Source organism: Xylaria bambusicola (genome assembly GCF_022495145.1).
Source record: "Xylaria bambusicola strain CBS 139988 unplaced genomic scaffold F5B22scaffold_9, whole genome shotgun sequence".
NCBI classification, from domain to species: domain Eukaryota; kingdom Fungi; phylum Ascomycota; class Sordariomycetes; order Xylariales; family Xylariaceae; genus Xylaria; species Xylaria bambusicola.
In genome coordinates, this window is record NW_025953562.1 from 404,771 (window position 1) to 422,804 (window position 18,034).

General features: G+C 50.2%; 7 protein-coding genes across 7 annotated transcripts; 5 read left to right on the forward strand and 2 right to left on the reverse strand.

The window, feature by feature from the left end:
* Positions 1–1,288: 1,288 nt before the first annotated feature.
* On the forward strand, positions 1,289–2,614 carry F5B22DRAFT_568921 (HAD-like domain-containing protein). The gene is made up of 4 exons (XM_047973140.1): positions 1,289–1,715; positions 1,900–2,090; positions 2,158–2,300; positions 2,357–2,614. The coding sequence occupies exons 1-4, from the start codon at positions 1,419–1,421 to the stop codon at positions 2,488–2,490; spliced, it is 765 nt and encodes a 254-aa protein (XP_047833323.1). The 5' UTR covers positions 1,289–1,418; the 3' UTR covers positions 2,491–2,614.
* Positions 2,609–5,012, reverse strand: F5B22DRAFT_596461 (major facilitator superfamily transporter). Its single transcript, XM_047974233.1, has 3 exons — positions 4,916–5,012; positions 3,907–4,841; positions 2,609–3,849 (listed from the first exon to the last, which is right to left on the reverse strand). The coding sequence occupies exons 2-3, from the start codon at positions 4,281–4,283 to the stop codon at positions 2,739–2,741; spliced, it is 1,488 nt and encodes a 495-aa protein (XP_047833324.1). The 5' UTR covers positions 4,284–4,841; positions 4,916–5,012; the 3' UTR covers positions 2,609–2,738.
* Positions 5,013–5,789: 777 nt separating this feature from the next.
* On the forward strand, positions 5,790–9,366 carry F5B22DRAFT_568908 (heterokaryon incompatibility protein-domain-containing protein). Its single transcript, XM_047973138.1, has 3 exons — positions 5,790–5,841; positions 5,924–7,214; positions 7,279–9,366. Exons 2-3 carry the CDS (start codon positions 6,005–6,007, stop codon positions 9,345–9,347), a joined length of 3,279 nt encoding a protein of 1,092 aa, XP_047833325.1. The 5' UTR covers positions 5,790–5,841; positions 5,924–6,004; the 3' UTR covers positions 9,348–9,366.
* A 481-nt stretch (positions 9,367–9,847) lies between these two features.
* F5B22DRAFT_568935 (putative short-chain type dehydrogenase) lies at positions 9,848–11,349 on the forward strand. The gene is made up of 3 exons (XM_047973141.1): positions 9,848–10,088; positions 10,142–10,843; positions 10,893–11,349. The coding sequence occupies exons 1-3, from the start codon at positions 10,046–10,048 to the stop codon at positions 11,063–11,065; spliced, it is 918 nt and encodes a 305-aa protein (XP_047833326.1). The 5' UTR covers positions 9,848–10,045; the 3' UTR covers positions 11,066–11,349.
* Positions 11,350–11,643: 294 nt separating this feature from the next.
* Positions 11,644–13,398, forward strand: F5B22DRAFT_644035 (1-phosphatidylinositol-4,5-bisphosphate phosphodiesterase; the record flags this gene model as incomplete). The annotated part of the gene is made up of 1 exon (XM_047978367.1): positions 11,644–13,398. One exon carries the CDS (start codon positions 11,644–11,646, stop codon positions 13,396–13,398), a length of 1,755 nt encoding a protein of 584 aa, XP_047833327.1.
* Positions 13,399–13,618: 220 nt separating this feature from the next.
* On the reverse strand, positions 13,619–15,265 carry F5B22DRAFT_568969 (BCS1 N terminal-domain-containing protein). Its single transcript, XM_047973142.1, has one exon. It carries the CDS (start codon positions 15,202–15,204, stop codon positions 13,840–13,842), a length of 1,365 nt encoding a protein of 454 aa, XP_047833328.1. The 5' UTR covers positions 15,205–15,265; the 3' UTR covers positions 13,619–13,839.
* An 878-nt stretch (positions 15,266–16,143) lies between these two features.
* F5B22DRAFT_662445 (major facilitator superfamily domain-containing protein) lies at positions 16,144–17,958 on the forward strand (the record flags this gene model as incomplete). Its single annotated transcript, XM_047980443.1, has 6 exons — positions 16,144–16,322; positions 16,398–16,493; positions 16,576–16,794; positions 16,870–16,938; positions 17,006–17,757; positions 17,819–17,958. The coding sequence occupies 6 exons, from the start codon at positions 16,144–16,146 to the stop codon at positions 17,956–17,958; spliced, it is 1,455 nt and encodes a 484-aa protein (XP_047833329.1).
* Between the last annotated feature and the right edge of the window lie 76 nt (positions 17,959–18,034).

Below are 18,034 nucleotides of genomic sequence, written 5' to 3' on the forward strand. Positions count from 1 at the left end.
AGGCGAGGCAAAAGAGAAGAGTTCCGGAATGGTTCTAGAAATAATCCCCCCCTCTTGTCACCAGACTACGCCAGGTAGAGCATCGCAATGTTTTTGCACTAGGGTAGGTTCTGTGACTGTGACCCCGTCCATAAAGCCAGAATCGGGCCGCCTATTAACTTCTTTCTAAATCTCCGATACGGGGATACGGGGATACGGGAATACGGCGACACGACGATACGGCACGGCCAGAGTGGGCGGGTTTTATGTGTAGTGGGTACAGCCTCCTCCTGCCCGTCTGAGTACGACTCAAGATATGCTCAACACCTACTGGTCCTGTTTTTCATCTACTGATATAATCGACGTTTCTACGGCAATGACTTGAAGAGTAAACTGGTAGGCATCTAGCCTAAACCTGCCACCTAGTAGGTATGATACCATTCGACATTCTGCGAAGTTGGCTCTATCTCTCACGCTCAGACGGCCACTTTGCCGCACGGGTGCGTGCTGCTGTCTGAATCACACCGAGTATCCCTTGTGGAATCTTCACATGCTATCTACTCACCGTATCTTCTGCTTTGAGATCTCTTTACATCTTGTCCAACGACAGCCGCAAATCCATGTGCCGACCATAGCTTCTGTCTTAAACTGAAACGCCAGCCTTATGTCTAGCCACGTATGACAGCGAATACTGTGTACAGCATCTCAGCTTGCACAAGTAAGCCCCCAGAAGAACAGTCTCAAAGATCTCTCCACCGCTAGAACGACAATGTGATATCCTTGTCGTCATCCTTGCTCATCAGATACCGCTGCCGAACACGGTCTTAGTTTGAAATGATTCACATTGACTTGGTAATATAGTCAGTCCCCTCAGACCCAACCTAGTGCTAAGCCATCAGAAGACAAGGCACATCACCCCGACTATGCAAGATTACTGAATGTTTGTTACATTCTCATGCAGTTACGACAAGTCTCTGCAGAGTCAGACTACAGACAGACCGCATGTCTTGCAACCTTTGCAAGATCGCGGAATACGGGTCAGTACCGCTATCGCTGTGACGTGCCACTGCTTTGCAGATCAGGGCCTGCGTTGTGCCGCTCTGGATAACGCCAAGACAAAAAAAAGGGCGCCGATCCTGGATAGAGGGGCGGCTAGCCAAACCCCACGACAGAATTGACGAATTGCTAGCACGTGGAACTGCTCACTCATCACAGGCCCTTAGGATCTTCCTAAACTCAGTTTTTGTTTTTATTTTCTTTATTTTTTCTGATTATATCCTTTATAGATCAAGTCTTTTTACAGACAGCTTTTCGGTCGCCAGCTTTACTAGACTAGATACCGCTCAGGAATCAGCGGAAACTGCCTTGTGACGTCACTTTTCTGGCCGAGTTTTAATATCTCAATTTACCTACAGTATTACGGCCGCGCGAAAGTCAATATGGCTGCTCCCATCGTCTCGCTTCCCGCCTTGCGCACAAAACCAAAGGCGATCTTCTTCACTGATTTCGATGGAACAATCACTCTCCAGGACAGCAACGACTGGTTGACGGACAACCTAGGCTTTGGTGTTGAACTTCGGCGGCAGGGAAACAAGGACGTTCTCCACAACGGCCGTCCTTTCCGGGATGCTTTTCAGGAGATGCTCGACAGTGTTACCAAGCCCTTCGATCAATGCCTTCAGCTTTTGCTCGAAAATGTCAAATTAGACCCTGCATTCAAAGAGTTTGCAGCTTGGGTAAGTCTTTGCCCAATTATGATTTTCTCGCGATATACAAGATTGCCCTATTCAGATTTTCTAGCCTCGCTCTCAAAATTCAGGGGAGGGGAGGGGAGGGGAGAGTTGTAGACCTGTCGTCCATAATAAATAAAATATACGAGGCGAGCCAACAGCTAGACAAAACTGACAATTGCCAACGCAGTGCCGAGAAAACAATGTGCCCATTGTCGTGCTGAGTGGCGGTATGCAACCCATCATCAGAGCTCTCCTTGCTCACCTGGTAGGTGAGGAGGAGGCTGCTGTCATGCAAATTGTGAGCAACGACGTGAAGCCTCGCCCCGGCAAGAGCATCAATGATGAGAATGGGTGGGACATCCAATACCACGACGAGAGGTAAGAATATACCGCTAAACTCATTCTATAACCGTCGATGCAAAGCTCAGACTGATCGTGAACACAGCTCATTCGGCCACGACAAGAGCCTCGAGATCCGGCCTTATGCTGCTCTTCAGGATAGACCTGTCATGTTCTACGCCGGAGATGGTGTTTCTGACCTCTCTGCCGCCAAAGAGACAGACTTGCTGTTTGCCAAGGCCGGCCGAGGTAAGCACTTCCTTCGTTCACATTTCTCCTGACGAATGAGAACTAAAAGATCATAGATCTCGTCACCTACTGTGAAAAGGAAAACGTTCCTTTCACCGTGTTCAATGATTTCTCTGATATACACAAAGTCGTCGCGGACGTTGTCGGGGGCAAGATCAGCGTCCAACAAGCCGCGACCGGTACAAAATAGAGATAGAAGCGATGGGTCAGCCCGGGAACTGCATACGTGAGTTGTCGAACATTAGACCATGACATAGATGGTTATAAATGGTACCAGGCTATTGCATCAGACTTTAGATAGACGATAGATTTCTCTCATAGATATTCTTTCTATTTGACGCATTACTCATGAACCGATTCTAAAACTAAAGCGTTCATCATATTTGTAGTGTACTCCATTACGTCAGCCACATATCAGGTTTCGCAGCAACGTTCTTTCTACTCGGTTCTCTTCCTAGTAGCAGGCAAGATGAACCAACAGACAAGCATCGCGCCAAACAGTCCAATCGCAATCGGGTGCAGCACGAAGGTCCCCGCGGCCTGCGCAAGCAGCCCCGTAGTAAACGGCGCGACGGCGCCTCCCGAGCTCCCGAACGCACTGATAACCCCCAGCCCACTCACCTGCTCCTGCCGCGAGAGGTTGCGCATAAAGACAGTCGCAGCGCACGGATAGATCGGCCCGAGCAAGAGCCCGACGATGGCGAGAGACACGGCCTCGCCGATGATGTTCGGCACGAACCACACGAGCAATTGGAAGACGGCGGCGCCGACAGTGAGGAAGTACACGAAGCGCTTCTCGCCGACGCGCGCCCCCACGGGCGACAGCAGGAACCGGCCGAGCGTGATCCCGCCCCAGAAGCCCGAGGTCACGTTTCCGACGGCGGTGGGATCGCCGTTGCGCGTCGCGATCAGGAAGGATATGACCCAGCCAGAGATGGACACCTCGGCGCCCTGGTACGCGAAGATGAAGGTCGCCCCGAGCAGCACGGCGCGCGACTGGAAGGCACCGAGCATGGCCCCGAGCTCGGTGCGCGGAGACGACGCGGTTTCGCCGGCGTGGTGCTGCGACAAGGCTGTATCGGCAGAGGTCTCGTTCTCGTAGTTCCAGAAGGACCACAGGTAGAACGCGGCGTTGGCGACGGAGAAGGAGATCGTGAGGAGGTAGTACTTGTTCCAGGCCTGCGCGCCCAGGCGCGACACGATGCTCGTGGCGATCAGCGGGCCGACCGTGCCGCCGACGCCGTAGCTGCCGTGTTGGATGCCGAGGAAGACGGTGCCGTTCTTCAGATTGGCCGTGAACACGTTGCCGATGGCGAGGTTGATGGCGGACCCGAAGCCGATGAAGAAATACCCGACGACGATGGCCGGGAAGGGCGCCGCCGCCAGCAGCGGGATGAAACCCAGCGCTAGGCAGAGAGCTGCGAGCGAGCAGGTCTTCGCTCGACCTAGACGCATGCGGATGGCGTCGACGAAGGGCGCGGCTGCGATGAAGCCGAGTGCATTGCCGATGAAGATGAGGGATACGATGGCGTATCCAATGCCATAGTGTCTGTGGGGCAGGGAATTAGCATGGCGGTGTTGCACTGGTCGAGCTGGTCAGACTTACTTCTCTATGTATGGAATGAGGGCACCAGGTGCAGAGTCGACGAGACCCATGAGCAGGTTCTGCGTGCAGCACACGGCGAGGCGGAACCTGTTCATCGGCGGGTCCGAGATTCCCGGCAGGACCTCGAAGGCATTGAGCGGATCATCGGGCTGCTCTCCAGCGCCGGGCGTGTTCGGGACGCTCATCTCGAGATCCCGGGGCGTCGTCACGCCCGACACGCTCGGCCGTGCCGATGGTCTCGCCAGGGGCCTTAGCTCGATGTCATTGTTCTGCTGGGGAACGGCCGGATAAGTCCTCGCGACGGCTCGCTGGGGAGCTTGGGGCAGCGAGTTGGACTCGACTTTGACGAGGGCCTGGAACAATGTTGCGGCCTCCATCTTTCTTTCAGAAGGAATGCGCTTTCCAGAGAGGGGCGCGTATCTTGACAGGTCAGACAGAGGTGCACAATCTACTGACTAGCAGGATTAATGTAATTAAAAACTATCTTATATATCCTAACTAAGCGCGAGAGTAAAATATAAAATGGTGAGAAGAGGAGGGGATGAAAGAATGTCATGCGAGATAAAACTTTTTCAAGCCGTACCAAAGAACCAACCCTTGACAGCACCCGCATCGGCCGAAGGCGGTGCAGTAGAAAAAGGTTAAAACCAGTACTTCACGATGTTTTTTTTTTCTCCCATCAACGACATTATGGTGGGTAAGACTACCCCCCCGCCGCGCCAACGCAACGAGCAGCAGGTCTAGATCAGTGACGGCAAAGCTCTCCCGAACAACCGATTCCGCCGTGATGGGGGGGCCGACAAAACAAAGCATTATTACATCGAGGGCTCCCCCCATCGCTGACGCTACAGAATGATAAGATGATAAGAGATGACGATGTCGGCATGCGCAAGGTTTGTGCGATTTCTAAGCTTCTTGGACATCTTGCTCTGCCCCTTGTGGTTAAGTAATAAGTAAGCCATACTATATGATGTTGAAAAACAACGCGGGGGCGGGGTAAAAAGCCCACCTTGATGGCTGACGGTTTTACCTCTTCTGGACATTCCGCCCGACCGTTGGAACTAGGTAGGCTTTGACTCTTGTGTCGATATTTCTCTTTCAATCAATATAACACATGCTCGACTAAAAGCCTCCGATGAGAGAAAATGTGAATTGAATGAGATCACAGACATAATTATTAGTCAAAAGGTAGTTTCTCATAAATTGCTACCGGATCTCACTCACTCTTCTACCAGGTACCTTATCGAAAGACTTGACGCGCGGGGATGATTAGGTAATTCTAGTTGTCATACAAACAAAGACGCATGCGGTTGCGCCAATTTTACGTTACCCGTGATAAAATTTTGCCATCTTCAGATTTTCCAAATGATCATACATCACAGCTTCCTGCGCCCATATTTTCATACCACGTTCCTGGCATATAGTTGCAGCTCCTACGAGATTGGTCAGATATGCGACGCTCATGTTATGTATACTTCAAATCGTGGCTATCCCATACCGACTTCAGTACTCTAATACATTCCAACTGATATCTTAGTTCTAACCCTTCACAAGGATGAAGGGATGGGATTCACTATGACAGTGTTATATCGGGATACTATATCGTGTTTTGATAGCATCTCCGCATCTGCAATTTACATAATAAGCAGTGCCAAGTCTCGACGGCAAGAACAGCAATCAACCTCGCAACAAATACAGCCTCTCTTCACACGAAACACGCATAATACCGCCTTTCTAGATTCTTGGTAGAATCTACATGTTAGAGGTGCTGAACATATCGACGGATCCCAGAGGTAGGTAGGTAGGGAAGGCCGCAGGGGATCCAAGATCACCACATGGACCCTACATTTCGTGATAAATCATCATGTTCTGAAAAGCTTCAATGCAAAGTCCTCGGTCCAACCCCGCTGTGCCGGAGGCGAGAATCTTTAAAAGGTAAGAAGGTTAAAACGCAATTTGTCTGTGTCATTTCAGAGTTCGGTGTCTCGGAGCTGAAACCCGCCGTCAAACACTTCAGCCGCACGACAAATGTGCAAACACGCCCATTCTCCCACAATGCACCCCTTACTCTTCATATCCGTCCACAACACTCTTTGAGATGTCGTTTCTCATTTCCTCGCTCCTCTGGGCGCTCTTCGTCGCCCTCCTTCGCGCTGTCCAGGTACCTCCGCTCGATGCCAAGAAAAGGCTAGATATCATCGTTTACATCGTAGCGTTCCGCTGGACATTGTCATCCGGAGCCGAGATCTGGCCTCTGACCTTCTGGTTTCTCTCCGTTCTCATCGCAATGCGTGGCCCGAGCATGTTGACCACGGTTCTCTGGCGTCTACACTTTCTGCTGGGCACGCAGATTAGACCCGATGGCATACATTTCCCCGGGTTCTCGGTCGGTCCGTATCTGGCGGCCAACTTGATATACGGCAGGATGCTGCTCACGGCGATATTCTACAATGGGCCGCCTGGTGTGATAGCGATGGTTACTACTGTTTTCTGCTTGCGCCATTTCATGTACCCTTATAATAGCGACTTCGATTTGAGCTGGGCTTGTGCTTGGGGTCTTGTTCACATGGCTTGCGTCTATGCCATGGCCCCTGGCATGCAGCTGTATTGGTATGGGATGTGGTATGGGATTATGGTCACAACAGCTGCTCATGTACGGCCAGATCAGTCAAAAGCACGTATGATCTCGTGGGCAGTTTTCATCATCGCCTTGCGGGCATTGGTATATTTCCTTTATGGAGTCTGGCTGACGGGCGATGTGCATGTGAACTCCTTCTCTTCCAATTCTCTTGTCCGGACGTGGAAGTTGAGTAGCCCAGTATGGCACCCTCTTAGTGCAAGGGATCCGCATCTCCAAGACCATCCGAATCTATGCAATGTATGTGACCAGATGACGAGGAAATCTGCCCTTATTATGGGTTCGTCATTATATCTTACAAAGCTGGCGGAATGGCACCCGTATTGGAGCAGGACAGAAATGTGTCTCGCATTCGCTTGTGAAGCTGCTCACGATCAACAAAATATGGCCAGCCACGAATCTAGCCCTAAGGGTTGTGGCTTTTGCTCTCTTATATGGCATTCAATGAGTCTGAAACGGCGAAAAAGTATTGTCGAGGCTACACTTGGTAAGAGGGCGGACCACAGTACAAGCCCATACCTACCTTTACCCACAGATCTCAACAGTGGTTTAAAGTTGAAAGTCTGGGAAGAGCGGCCACTGTCTCTATACACATACGCTCAGCTTTATTGGGGTGATATTGCGATTGGCGCACGTCTCTTGATTCATAGGCAGAAGCTGTTTGCAAAAGGTGGGTGAACCCTAAAAGAAAGAAGCAATACCGTGATAGTTCGGAAGTCTAACAATAATGATAGCATCCCCGGCCATAGATGAGAGTCAGACGAACTCCTTGCAGCATTTCGAACAGGCCAAAGAATGGATCAAGCTGTGTAAGGAAAATCATGCGCTCTGTAATAGCATTGGTGGCAGTAACCAAGAACTCCCAAGCCGTCTCCTCTATGTGCATGCAGGGAAAGATTGGCAACCTGGAGATCCGCCATCAATACTCAAGTTGGTTCGTACAGGCAACCTGGACAAGCGGCCTGAATACTTGGCTTTCAGCCATTGCTGGGGTGAAACAGAAGGTATGCAGTTCAAACTTCTCGCCAGCAACATAGAGCGCTGCTATGAATGTATAGACTTCAAGTGTCTCTCGAAGAATATACAAGACGCCATCACCACGACACTCTGCCTTGGCATATCCTCTTACATTTGGATTGATTCTTTGTGCATCATCCAGAGAGACGAACGTGAACCCAACGGGGATAGAACCTGGGAACTTGACTGGGAAGCTGAAGCTAGGAAAATGGGAGGTGTGTACTCGGGTGCTACACTAACGATCGCGTCAACGGGTTCATCATCGAGCGACGGGGGTTGTTTCCACTCTCGGAACACGCGGAGTCTTAGGCCGGTTAAGATCGGCGTCTCGAGTCGTACTTCACCAGATGCTGACTGGATCTTTGCGCGAACTGACGATATCTTCGACTTTGAACGTAATGTCAATCTTGCGCCGCTGAACACTCGTGGCTGGGTGATGCAGGAGCGATTGTTGTCCCGCCGCATTTTACACTTCGGTGCCGAGATGATTTACTGGGAGTGCCGTCGACGCTCGGCCTCGGAGTTCAACCCCCACGGCTATATGTATAAGTTGTACCCCGAGGATTTCAGGGATTGGTATGTACCTGAGATTAAAACGAGTAAAACTCGCAGGGAAATTGAGCAAGGGGAAAGAGAGGGTCGCGGCGTCTCATGGGCAAGCTCGGAATCGGTGCGCCGGCGTCCGCCGCCAGTCCTAATCGACCCAGACAACGCGACGGTTTCCTCCAGTGCACAAAACGGAGTATGGCAACGTAAGCGGGGCTTCTGGAAAGATGTATTGAAAAGAGCCGACGAGCCGTGGTCACAAGATGAGAACATCGAAGAGAAAGGACCTCACAACCATGCCGGGTTCAGGGCTATCTTTGAAGCTCTGCGATCTAATCAGCTCGACCAACATAATCCATATGCATGGGCAATGCAGAATCATTCTGGTGCGACGAAAAAGTACCCTCGACAGGCAAGCGAGCCCTTTGTAGGAAGAGATAGCTTCAGCCAGATGTGGTACGATATTGTAGAGTCGTACTCTCGTGGTAAGCTAACTGTACCTGCCGACAAACTCATCGCATTGAAGGGAATCCAGGACAACATTGCATACGCTACAGGGTTTACTTATATTTGTGGACTATGGCGCGAAAGCCTCGTTACAGATATGCTGTGGTTTGCGATCGAGGGTCCCGGAAAACGGCTTCGAACCAATATGGACATCCCCGTAGCACCGACGTGGTCATGGGCATCTATTGACGCACCGGTGGCCTTGGATCTTCTTCCAGAGAACTCGCGAGGCACGATCATACTGATGCAGCAACTAGTGACCATCTTGGGCTTGCGTGTCAACAGCGAAATATGTCCAGCCATGGATGCCGCATATGTAGGACTACCCGCCATAGAACTCTGCGGCTGGACATTCCCAATCTCCCGCCGCTCGCTAGATGTAGATACCAATTCTGACGTCTGGGAGATCAGTGTTGGTAAAGTGAAATCAATGTCGGCAAAGGTGTTCTTCGACACTAATTCTCAAGATATACGTCTCCAATCAAGTCTAACGTGCATGCCATTTCTCATTCTACAGCGGGGGGAAGCAAACACCCTCGGTTCTTCTTGCACCAATGATGTCCAGGGTTTGGTGTTGCGAATTATCAGAATTGGAAATAGGTACAACGAGTTCGATGTGTATGAGCGGCTCGGGTACTTCACCACCAGGTATATGGAACCTTCGCCCGGTTTTGGAGAGATGCAAACTACTTTCAAAGCTCGAAAGGACCAAAGGATTTTCTTGGCGGGTTAGATTATGCAGCTAGCTTGATGTCTAGATTAACTGCGTATCTAAACCCTGACGTCGGCATCCAAAAGATCATAGCAGCAACAGGCCACGATACATATCCTAACGAAAGAACTGTACTTCACCCATACAATTAGTACTGCTCGTGTGGGATAGGAAGTTGAGTCATCGAGGGGTACAACCGGCAGCTTTAGTACAATCGATTGCAGAGTGTGACTAAGGTGTGCCAATATCTCCGGGTGGCAAAACGCCGATATCCGCAAACCGTTGTGAAAATTCGGCGTAGAATATGGAGAAATATGCCCCATCGGAGTTTACATACTGACCTCTTCGGCCATAACAATTTCCTGAAGCTTTTTCTGATAACATGGTGCCTGATGATAAATTGTCCACCATATGGCACGGGCACGGCAGACGTCATTATCATTCTGTTCAACATATCCAACTAACCAGACGTGCTTGAGAAAATCGTATCATCCTTGCAGCACAATGGATGCCTGGGCGCATACAGCATGTAGTGCGTTGTTTCGAAAGTCAGACCGACTGCGCTAAATGATAGAATATAAAAATGTACTGGCGTCCGGCCGTGTCATCTCGACATCTCGATATTATCACATCGCATTGCCGGATCTCACCAGCTACTGATCATCCCGCTTGACCTTGAATCCTTTTTGAAGAAGCGCTATATCGACTTAAACAAGAAGATGCCTCCTCCGAAGGGAGTCCATAACATAATTGAAGGTCCTGGTATGCGATGTTTCACTCCTTTTCCTTTCGTACAATGGTTGACCATTTCGCAGGTGACTATGATACAACTTCGGTCATTCATAGCGATACTTACCCTGCCATCGATTCGGCCAAGTCTGATTTGAGTGGGAAAGCAGTCTTCATCAGTGGTGCGACCAGGGGTATAGGTAGGGGCATCAGTGTCTCTTTTGCAAAGGCAGGAGCGTCAATGATTGCGATCGGTGGAAGAGCAGACCTAAGTGACACTTCTCAGGCAATGAGAGCCGCGGCAGCCAGCGTGGGAAAACCGGAACCCAAGATCCTCGAACTTAAGTTCGATGTCTCGAGTAGAGAAGGTGTCGATGCGGCAGCTGCCAAGATAAAAAAGGTCTTTGGCCGCATGGACGTTGTGGTCAACAATGCTGGAACAGGGCTCGGCGGAGGTCCGATACCAGAATCAGACCCCGATAACTGGTGGAATACATTCGCCGTTAATCTGAAGGGACCGTATCTTGTTATGCGTGCTCTCACTCCTCTCATGCTCGAGACAGGGGGGCTGAGTACGTTCGTTACTGTCAGCAGTGTTGGCGCACATCTACGCTCTCCGGGATACAGCGCATATCAAACCTCGAAGCTTGCCGTGCTGAGACTCACCGAGTTTCTCGATGCTGAGTACAGCGACAAGGGAATCGTCGCCATCACCATACATCCTGGAAATGTGGCTACCGACATGACGCGCGGGTCCAACGGCAAAGTACCCGAGGAACTGGCTCACAGTATGTCTATCTACAGCGTACCACCAACATAGCAACTGACAGCTCGCAGTTTTTGTCGACACGGCTGAGCTGACTGGAGATTCAGTCGTTTACCTGTCGAAAGAGAAGCGACAGTGGCTGGGCGGACGATATGTCAACGTCACATGGGACCTTCCTGAGCTCATGGAGAAGAAGGATGAGATAGTCAAGGGAGACAAGCTGAAGGTACAGTTGGTGGTTTAATATGAACACGGCTCACTGCTGCGGCATATGATCCCATTTCAGCGTTGATTGCAGTGTGTTGCTTCGAGTAGCTTTGGGTTTTGAGTAATATAACGAAACGAAACAAAGAGTATGATCATCAGTCCTCGTTCCAAACGGCCATTTGATGAAGCGACGGCGACAAGAGTTTAGAGGCCTCTATCGTAGAAACGGACACCATAGATACTTGCATCTTGTATGATTACAGTGCTGAGTGCCTATGATAGAGTCCTACAGGATTGTCAGCTGCATGTCGTAGGCCTTGTCGTAGGGCATATCGCAGGGCACGTCGTAGGGCCACAACAGTTTGATCTACATACCACCTGAACCACGTGACATCCCGGCTATAGCGGCTCTGCTGACAACCATTAGGGCTGTTAGGGCGGATAGCGGCATCTCGCCCTGTCAGCCAAGGGGTTTAGATCAATGAATGATCACTGACCCCCTCATGATATCGTAGATCACCAGAAACCATTGACTATTTGAAAATAACACAATAAAGTATTGAGAGACAGTTGCGAGAAACACCACAAACAGCTCACTGCTCGTCCAACTTGGCCATGGCCGATTCTATCACTGCTGGTCTAGCTAGACTCAGCGCCTTCACGAAAGCTGCTCGGGGGCAAGACGCGGAGGACGTGGGTGAGGAAATCGACAATCTCACCGTAGCCGGAGGAGGTCATAGCTCTCGTCCAACAGAAATCACAAGTCACCAGCTGACCATCAGTCACGCACTCAAGTCATTCCTTGCAGATAATCACATCGTATCCAAGAGAGATGCAGCTCTTGAGATGGAAGGCTTGAGTCCGGCTCTGGTAGCTTTGCTCAGCAAGCCGCATATCCAAGTGCCTCCAGAGCTAACAGACCGATCCCATCCTTTGACAGAGTACTTCATAAGCTCCAGTCACAATACGTATCTCCTTGGACATCAGCTCCGGGGACAATCCTCAGCTGCTGCCTACGAATCTGCTCTAATGACTGGGGCACGATGCGTTGAGATCGATGCGTGGGATCATGACGAAAACGAGGACGAGCCAAAGGTCACCCATGGGTACACTTTGGTCTCGAACATTCCATTCCGTGCTGTCTGTGAAGCCATCCGTGATGTCGTCGACAAAGAGGCGGCCGCGGCCGTAGACCAGCAGGGCTACCGGGCTGCCCCTATCATTTTGTCCCTCGAGAACCACTGCGGGGCACATGGGCAGATGCGCTTAGTGGAGATCATGAACGAGGTCTGGGGCGACAGACTTCTCAGCAAAGCAGTCCGCGAGAAAGGTCATCGGGAGCAAGAAGTAAAAGACGAGCAGATACATCTAGACGAACTAGGATCCAAGATAGTACTTATCGTCGAGTACTTCTTCCCAACTGCGGAAGACAAAGACGGCGATGATAGCAACTCTAGCTCTGAAGATGAAGATGACGAGGAGAAGCAAGCTCGTGCGGCATACAAGGCAAGAAAGAAGGCAGTCAAGAACGGCAAAATCATCCCGGAACTCGCGGCTCTGGGTGTTTATGCCCAGTCCGTGAAGCCTAGGGATAACTCGTGGTATGAAAGCGAGCTGATTGACGCGCCTCATCACCACCTCATCAACGTCTCCGAAAGTGGCCTTCAGGCACTCATGCCCGCGAACAGCGAGAAGATTGCCCGACACAACGCAAAGTATCTCATGCGCGTATATCCCAAAGGTACCCGTATATCGTCCAAAAATCTAGCCCAGGTCCCTTTCTGGGCCGTTGGAGCGCAGATATGCGCAATGAACTGGCAGACATTCGGCGGCAGCATGCAATTGAACGAGGCCATGTTCAGCGAGACAGAAGGCTACGTACTAAAACCCGCCGCTTTGAGGGCAGGTGGGAGTGGGCAGTTGAACAACGGACGGCGGAGGAAGCTCCGTCTACACATTGCCGGTGCTTCGAACGTCCCTGTGCCGGAGGGAAGGGATGCAGAAGACATCAAGCCGTACGTTACGTGTTCGCTCGTGCACCCTGACGATGTCAATGGCAAACATCAGAAGAGAAAAACCAAGTATTACAGACAACACAAGCTCGAGTTCCTGCACAGAGGCGAGAATCCGCCGCCGACAGATCCTATCTGGGATGACATTTTGGAGTGGGAATACGATGACAACGAACTCGTCTTCCTGCGCATCTTTATTAAGGATGACATCAGCTTTGAGGAGAACCCGATTTACGCTTTAACGGCCGTTCGATTACTTTACGTTGTTCCGGGCTGGAGCTTCATCCGCCTGCTCGATTTGAAAGGTCATGAAACGAGATGTTCTCTTTTTGTCAAATTTGATTTTGAGACAATATAGCGACTTGAAGAGAGATCTCAGGCAGCAAGGTACTAGGTACATCAGAGACCGTGCGCAGCTGGATTTCTTTTGATTTTGGTTCAAGGTGGGCAATCATATATCTTCCTAATTTTAGATCGAGGGCATTCGCAGCCTATCCATAAGAAGCTTGGCTATTTGTTGAAGTCTAAAGTCTAGACGATAGTGTTTAGACTAAGTTTTAAGCCAACTGTAAGACTAGCTGTTACTTTGCAGATATGATTGACGCACCTCAAGAGCCGTGCCGAAATCAAGCACAAGCCAAGACGACCCAAATCCAGCCTCCCATCACCCTGTATCATACACTTAAAACTAGTAAATCCATATCTACTTCTAAGCATGATGTGCCCAAATGCTGGTATTCCCTATATTTCTTGATTGGGTATCTTCATATGATACAGTTATGTTACAAGTGATGTACATTTATTGCGGTTCAGCTTCCAACTTTTGTGGAATCAAGCCTTCGGCCATATTAATGGCGCCCTCCATGTCATTCTTATTGAAGAGAAAGAGACCCTGGATAGCAGCGGTGCTAGTCCGGACCGAGGGTACTCCTTCTACGGTCTCGCGGAATAATCCAAGTTCGTCTAGGCGAGCCAGGAAGCGTTCTCTATTTACGCCATCGGTGTCCACGTCTCCGTAGAATCGATCCCACATCTGCCCTGCTTGGTATCGAGTTGCTTCACCGATGCGGACCATCATGTCGACTCGACCAGGTCTAATCAAAGCCGGGTCGAGTAGTTCGATGTGGTTTGTGGTGAGGAATGCGATCCTTTCTTCACCGGCAGATAGCCCATCTAGAGCATTCAGAAGTCCAGAGAAGGTCACAGTCCCACCACTATACCCATCACCATCTCGCCTCCTCCGATTCACAAATGCGGAGTCGGCATCCTCTAATAATACAATAGAACGTTCCGGTAGCTTAGTAAGGAGGAAGGCGAGCTTGTCATCTGTGACACCAACCTCGCTTAGATTAATCATCGCCACGCTGTAGTCCAATTCGCCGGCAAGTGCTTGAATGAATGAGCTCTTTCCGCTACCAGGAGGGCCGTAGAGAAGATATCCTCGACGGTAGGGTATGCCGCGATCGACATACCACTGGCGACGGGCCAGGAAGTCCCTCGCATCATTCACAATGTCTTCTTTCACCCCCTTGTCCAATACGACGCTGGCGAGAGGGCGTTTCCTACGCGGCGTGCCAAGAGGCACCCAATCGAAGTTCCTCACTGAGTATACCACCGTCTTCCCCTCGGTTGCGCGAAGCGCAAGTGCGCGCGCCTCGGTAAATACATCCTCAAAGATATGTCGGTGGGCATACAATGTAGTCAACTCCAAGGTCTCGTGAGGCTCGCCTGTGTTTGTCTTCGCGGTCGACTGCTTCTCTCTATTAACTGCGATATATGCGTGCTTGTACTTGACAATATGGCGGCCGTACCCAGGCTGCAGGAAGAAGCTGGCTTGCGTGGGGCCGTTGGGGGTGGTGCTCGTCGTGGTCGTCACGGATAGCTTGTTGATGCGCGTGAGTCGCTTGGCGAGGAAGGAGGTCTGCGGACGGGGTTCAGATAGCCAGGCTAGTATCCAGGGATATGCAGGGTCTTGTCTGCTGATCTCGACGTTGACCAGCAAACGCCGTCGGATCAGGCTGGCTGAGGTGAGGGCGCCGCGGCGCGCAAAGGCCAGCACGGCGCCCAGCGAGGCCAGGCCAAACCCTCCGGCGAATACAGGATTGTCTAGGAGCCCATTGATGTTCAGAAGAGGACCCGCTGCCGACGATGCCGGCTCTGACATTGCGATTCGCAAAAGGTGGGTGAGAGGTTGTTTCTGAGCACTGAACCCGACCTCATCAGTGCAGTGCTGGCGGCTTACCAATGATGTATTTTAAGAGCAGATAGGTGCATATTTGGGTACCTTATTCATACATATATCTGCTAACTGCATTTGCGCTTCAACGCAACCACAGCCCCTATATCAAACTTGTGTCCTGCGTATATAAAAGGCTGACAATAAGCGCCTCAGAGATATCAATGATTTTTATTATTATCATTATAATCTCTCCATATTAGATAGAATACTAGGTACCTAAGGTAAATGGAGACGTCTTACGAAGACCTGTGCATCCGCAGGCGAACTAGTCCGGCACCTACCCTTACCCACCCAATATCCACTGTACAGGGAGGGCATCATCACAATGCCATTATTCCATTTCGTCATATCCTATCCGGCCAATTGTTCTCTTCACCTCCTTTCATGCTTCCTTAACAGGAAGTCCAGGAGTCTAGGAGCCGCATCTCTTGTATCAGTAATCCTCAAATCCTGGCTACGACGTTACTCTGCTTCCGTACCTCCGGGAGATGATTAATCAAAAAAATCCATGTTATCCCCACATGTATGTGCTATATATACCATATAAAACTGTCCAGAGTACGCTAAAGGGTTGGATAGCCAGTGGGTACCATGCTGATGAGGTTGTTCCCGTGTTTTGAAAATATTGTGAGACTAGTGATAGGTTAATTGTTACTCCTGAGATCGTTCTTGTCTACACGGTGATTAATAATGAGCCGTGTCCAGTTTCTATATAAACGATCTCGCATGCCATGCACATAATATGTGATACAGACCACGATTAGCAAATGTATCTACAACGCCTTGTTAGTGACGAGATATCAGCGAGATTGCAAGTGTAAAGCAGAGGAGGCCAACGACTTTAATCTACTCAGGCGAAGAACGATGTCAGAAACATCGGATTCGGACGACGTGGCACAGATCAAAGCCAGCCCAGTCGAGAAGACCAATTACCAGGCCTCAACAGAATTTGACTTTGATGCGGACCCGGAGAATCCATACAACTGGCCAAAATGGAAGAAGAATGTTCAACTAGCAGCAGCTGCCATCGTGGCCTTTGCAGGGTTCGTAAACACGATATTCAACTCATCCCCTTCACTCGTCGTTATATCACTAACATGAATTGGATTCGGTGACAGATCAGTTGGGACATCCATTATCAGCCCTGCACATCAACAACTCATCGACGAATTCGGGGTTCCTAGCACAGTGGCCTTTCTACCCCTAACGACATAGTAAAAACAACCAAATTCCCCGCTATGGCTGATTCTCGAAAGCGGCTTTCAAATGGGCTCGGACTGATCTCTCGTGTTATAGTGTACTTGCACTAGGTCTAGGACCCGTGATCGGGGGCCCTCTTTCGGAAACAGTAGGCCGAAAGGCCGTCTTCATCGGAGCAGCAAGTGCAGGCGGCCTATTCGCATTAGGAGCTGGGTTCACGCCGTCATTCGCTGGACTTTGTGTATTGAGATTCTTCGCTGGTTTTGCTTACGGCCCTAGCTTGTCCATCGCTAGCGGTTTCCTCGCAGAGACATAGTACGTATCTTTGTGTCATCAACATCCGTTCTCAATCCGCATATGAGCTATTGTCTGGCTGCTGACCTTTCATAGTACGCCGGCAGATAGGGGCCTTCCTTCCCTGCTCTGGATCCTCAGTCCATTTTTAGGTCCAGGCCTCGGGTGAGTGAGCCATAATGCCCCTAAACCCTGAAGCTCTCTCACGGAAGCTGACGATATCGAATCACAGACCCGTCCTTGGAGTCTTCCTAGTCGACCGTATGGGGTGGCGATGGACTCAATTCACACTGGTCTTCTTCTCAGTGTTCAGTCTAATATGGGTATTGATCGGAAGCGAATCCTACCATCCCGTCATTCAACACCGACGCATGAAAGAGCTTGGGATAACGCCACCTGAGAGTGCACCTTTCGTTGATACACTTCGACAGTTCTTGACCGCTGGACTTCTTCGACCTCTCCACATGATGGTCACAGAGCCTATTGTAGGCTTCTTGTGTCTGTATGTAGCCTTTGTCTTTGGCGTCCTGTTCAATTTCTTCGGCTCCTTTTTCTACATCTTTCAACATGTTTATGGCTTTACCATGATCCAGTCCGGACTCGTATTTCTCGCGGTTGCACTAGGTTGTGTCATTGGTGCCCTCAATATCTGGCTTTGCGGCAAGTTATTCTATCAACCTCAAATCCACCGGTTTCCGCCTCACCAGGTGCCCCCCGAATATCGACTGCTCCCGGCCATGATTGGCAGTGTCGCTCTCCCTGTCAGCATCTTCATATTCGCATGGACAACTCGGCCGAGTGTTTCCCCAGCAGTTCCCATATTAGCCATCGTGATCTTCAGCGTAGGCAATATTTCTTTATTTGTCAGCGCACTCCAATATATTGGTGATGTGTATCATCGAACCAACGTCGCTAGTGCTACCAGTGCCAACAGTCTTGCCCGTTATGGTCTAGCAGCCGTGTTTCCCTTGTTTTCTCTCCAACGTGAGTACTTCCTTCATTCCTTCTATTCCGATCGTGGAGTCATGCTGATGAGGCTTTACAGTCTATCAAAATCTCGGTGTAGCATGGGCTTCTAGTCTTTTTGGATTCATTTCCATTGCTCTTTTCCCGCTGCCATGGCTCTTATTCAGGTTCGGGAAAACCATCAGAAGCAAATCAAAATACCAAACAGCAATCTACTAGAGTCGACATGAGAAGGGTTAACCGGTTGACACTCATCTATCCATCACAATGTACATATTGAGATAGGAGTAGCCAT

Excerpts from the sequence above, each read along its gene's own strand:
- F5B22DRAFT_568921 (XM_047973140.1), top strand. The coding sequence starts at position 1,419 with ATGGCTGCTCCCATCGTCTCGCTTCCCGCCTTGCGCACAAAACCAAAG. Across the intron at positions 2,091-2,157 it reads ATCCAATACCACGACGAGAG|CTCATTCGGCCACGACAAGA; the intron begins GTAAGAATATAC and ends TCGTGAACACAG. Across the intron at positions 2,301-2,356 it reads GTTTGCCAAGGCCGGCCGAG|ATCTCGTCACCTACTGTGAA; the intron begins GTAAGCACTTCC and ends AAAAGATCATAG.
- F5B22DRAFT_596461 (XM_047974233.1), bottom strand. The coding sequence starts at position 4,283 with ATGGAGGCCGCAACATTGTTCCAGGCCCTCGTCAAAGTCGAGTCCAAC. Across the intron at positions 3,850-3,906 it reads CTCATTCCATACATAGAGAA|ACACTATGGCATTGGATACG; the intron begins GTAAGTCTGACC and ends CCTGCCCCACAG.
- F5B22DRAFT_568908 (XM_047973138.1), top strand. The coding sequence starts at position 6,005 with ATGTCGTTTCTCATTTCCTCGCTCCTCTGGGCGCTCTTCGTCGCCCTC. Across the intron at positions 7,215-7,278 it reads GCAGAAGCTGTTTGCAAAAG|CATCCCCGGCCATAGATGAG; the intron begins GTGGGTGAACCC and ends CAATAATGATAG.
- F5B22DRAFT_568935 (XM_047973141.1), top strand. The coding sequence starts at position 10,046 with ATGCCTCCTCCGAAGGGAGTCCATAACATAATTGAAGGTCCTG. Across the intron at positions 10,089-10,141 it reads TAACATAATTGAAGGTCCTG|GTGACTATGATACAACTTCG; the intron begins GTATGCGATGTT and ends ACCATTTCGCAG. Across the intron at positions 10,844-10,892 it reads ACCCGAGGAACTGGCTCACA|TTTTTGTCGACACGGCTGAG; the intron begins GTATGTCTATCT and ends GACAGCTCGCAG.
- F5B22DRAFT_568969 (XM_047973142.1), bottom strand. The coding sequence starts at position 15,204 with ATGTCAGAGCCGGCATCGTCGGCAGCGGGTCCTCTTCTGAACATCAAT.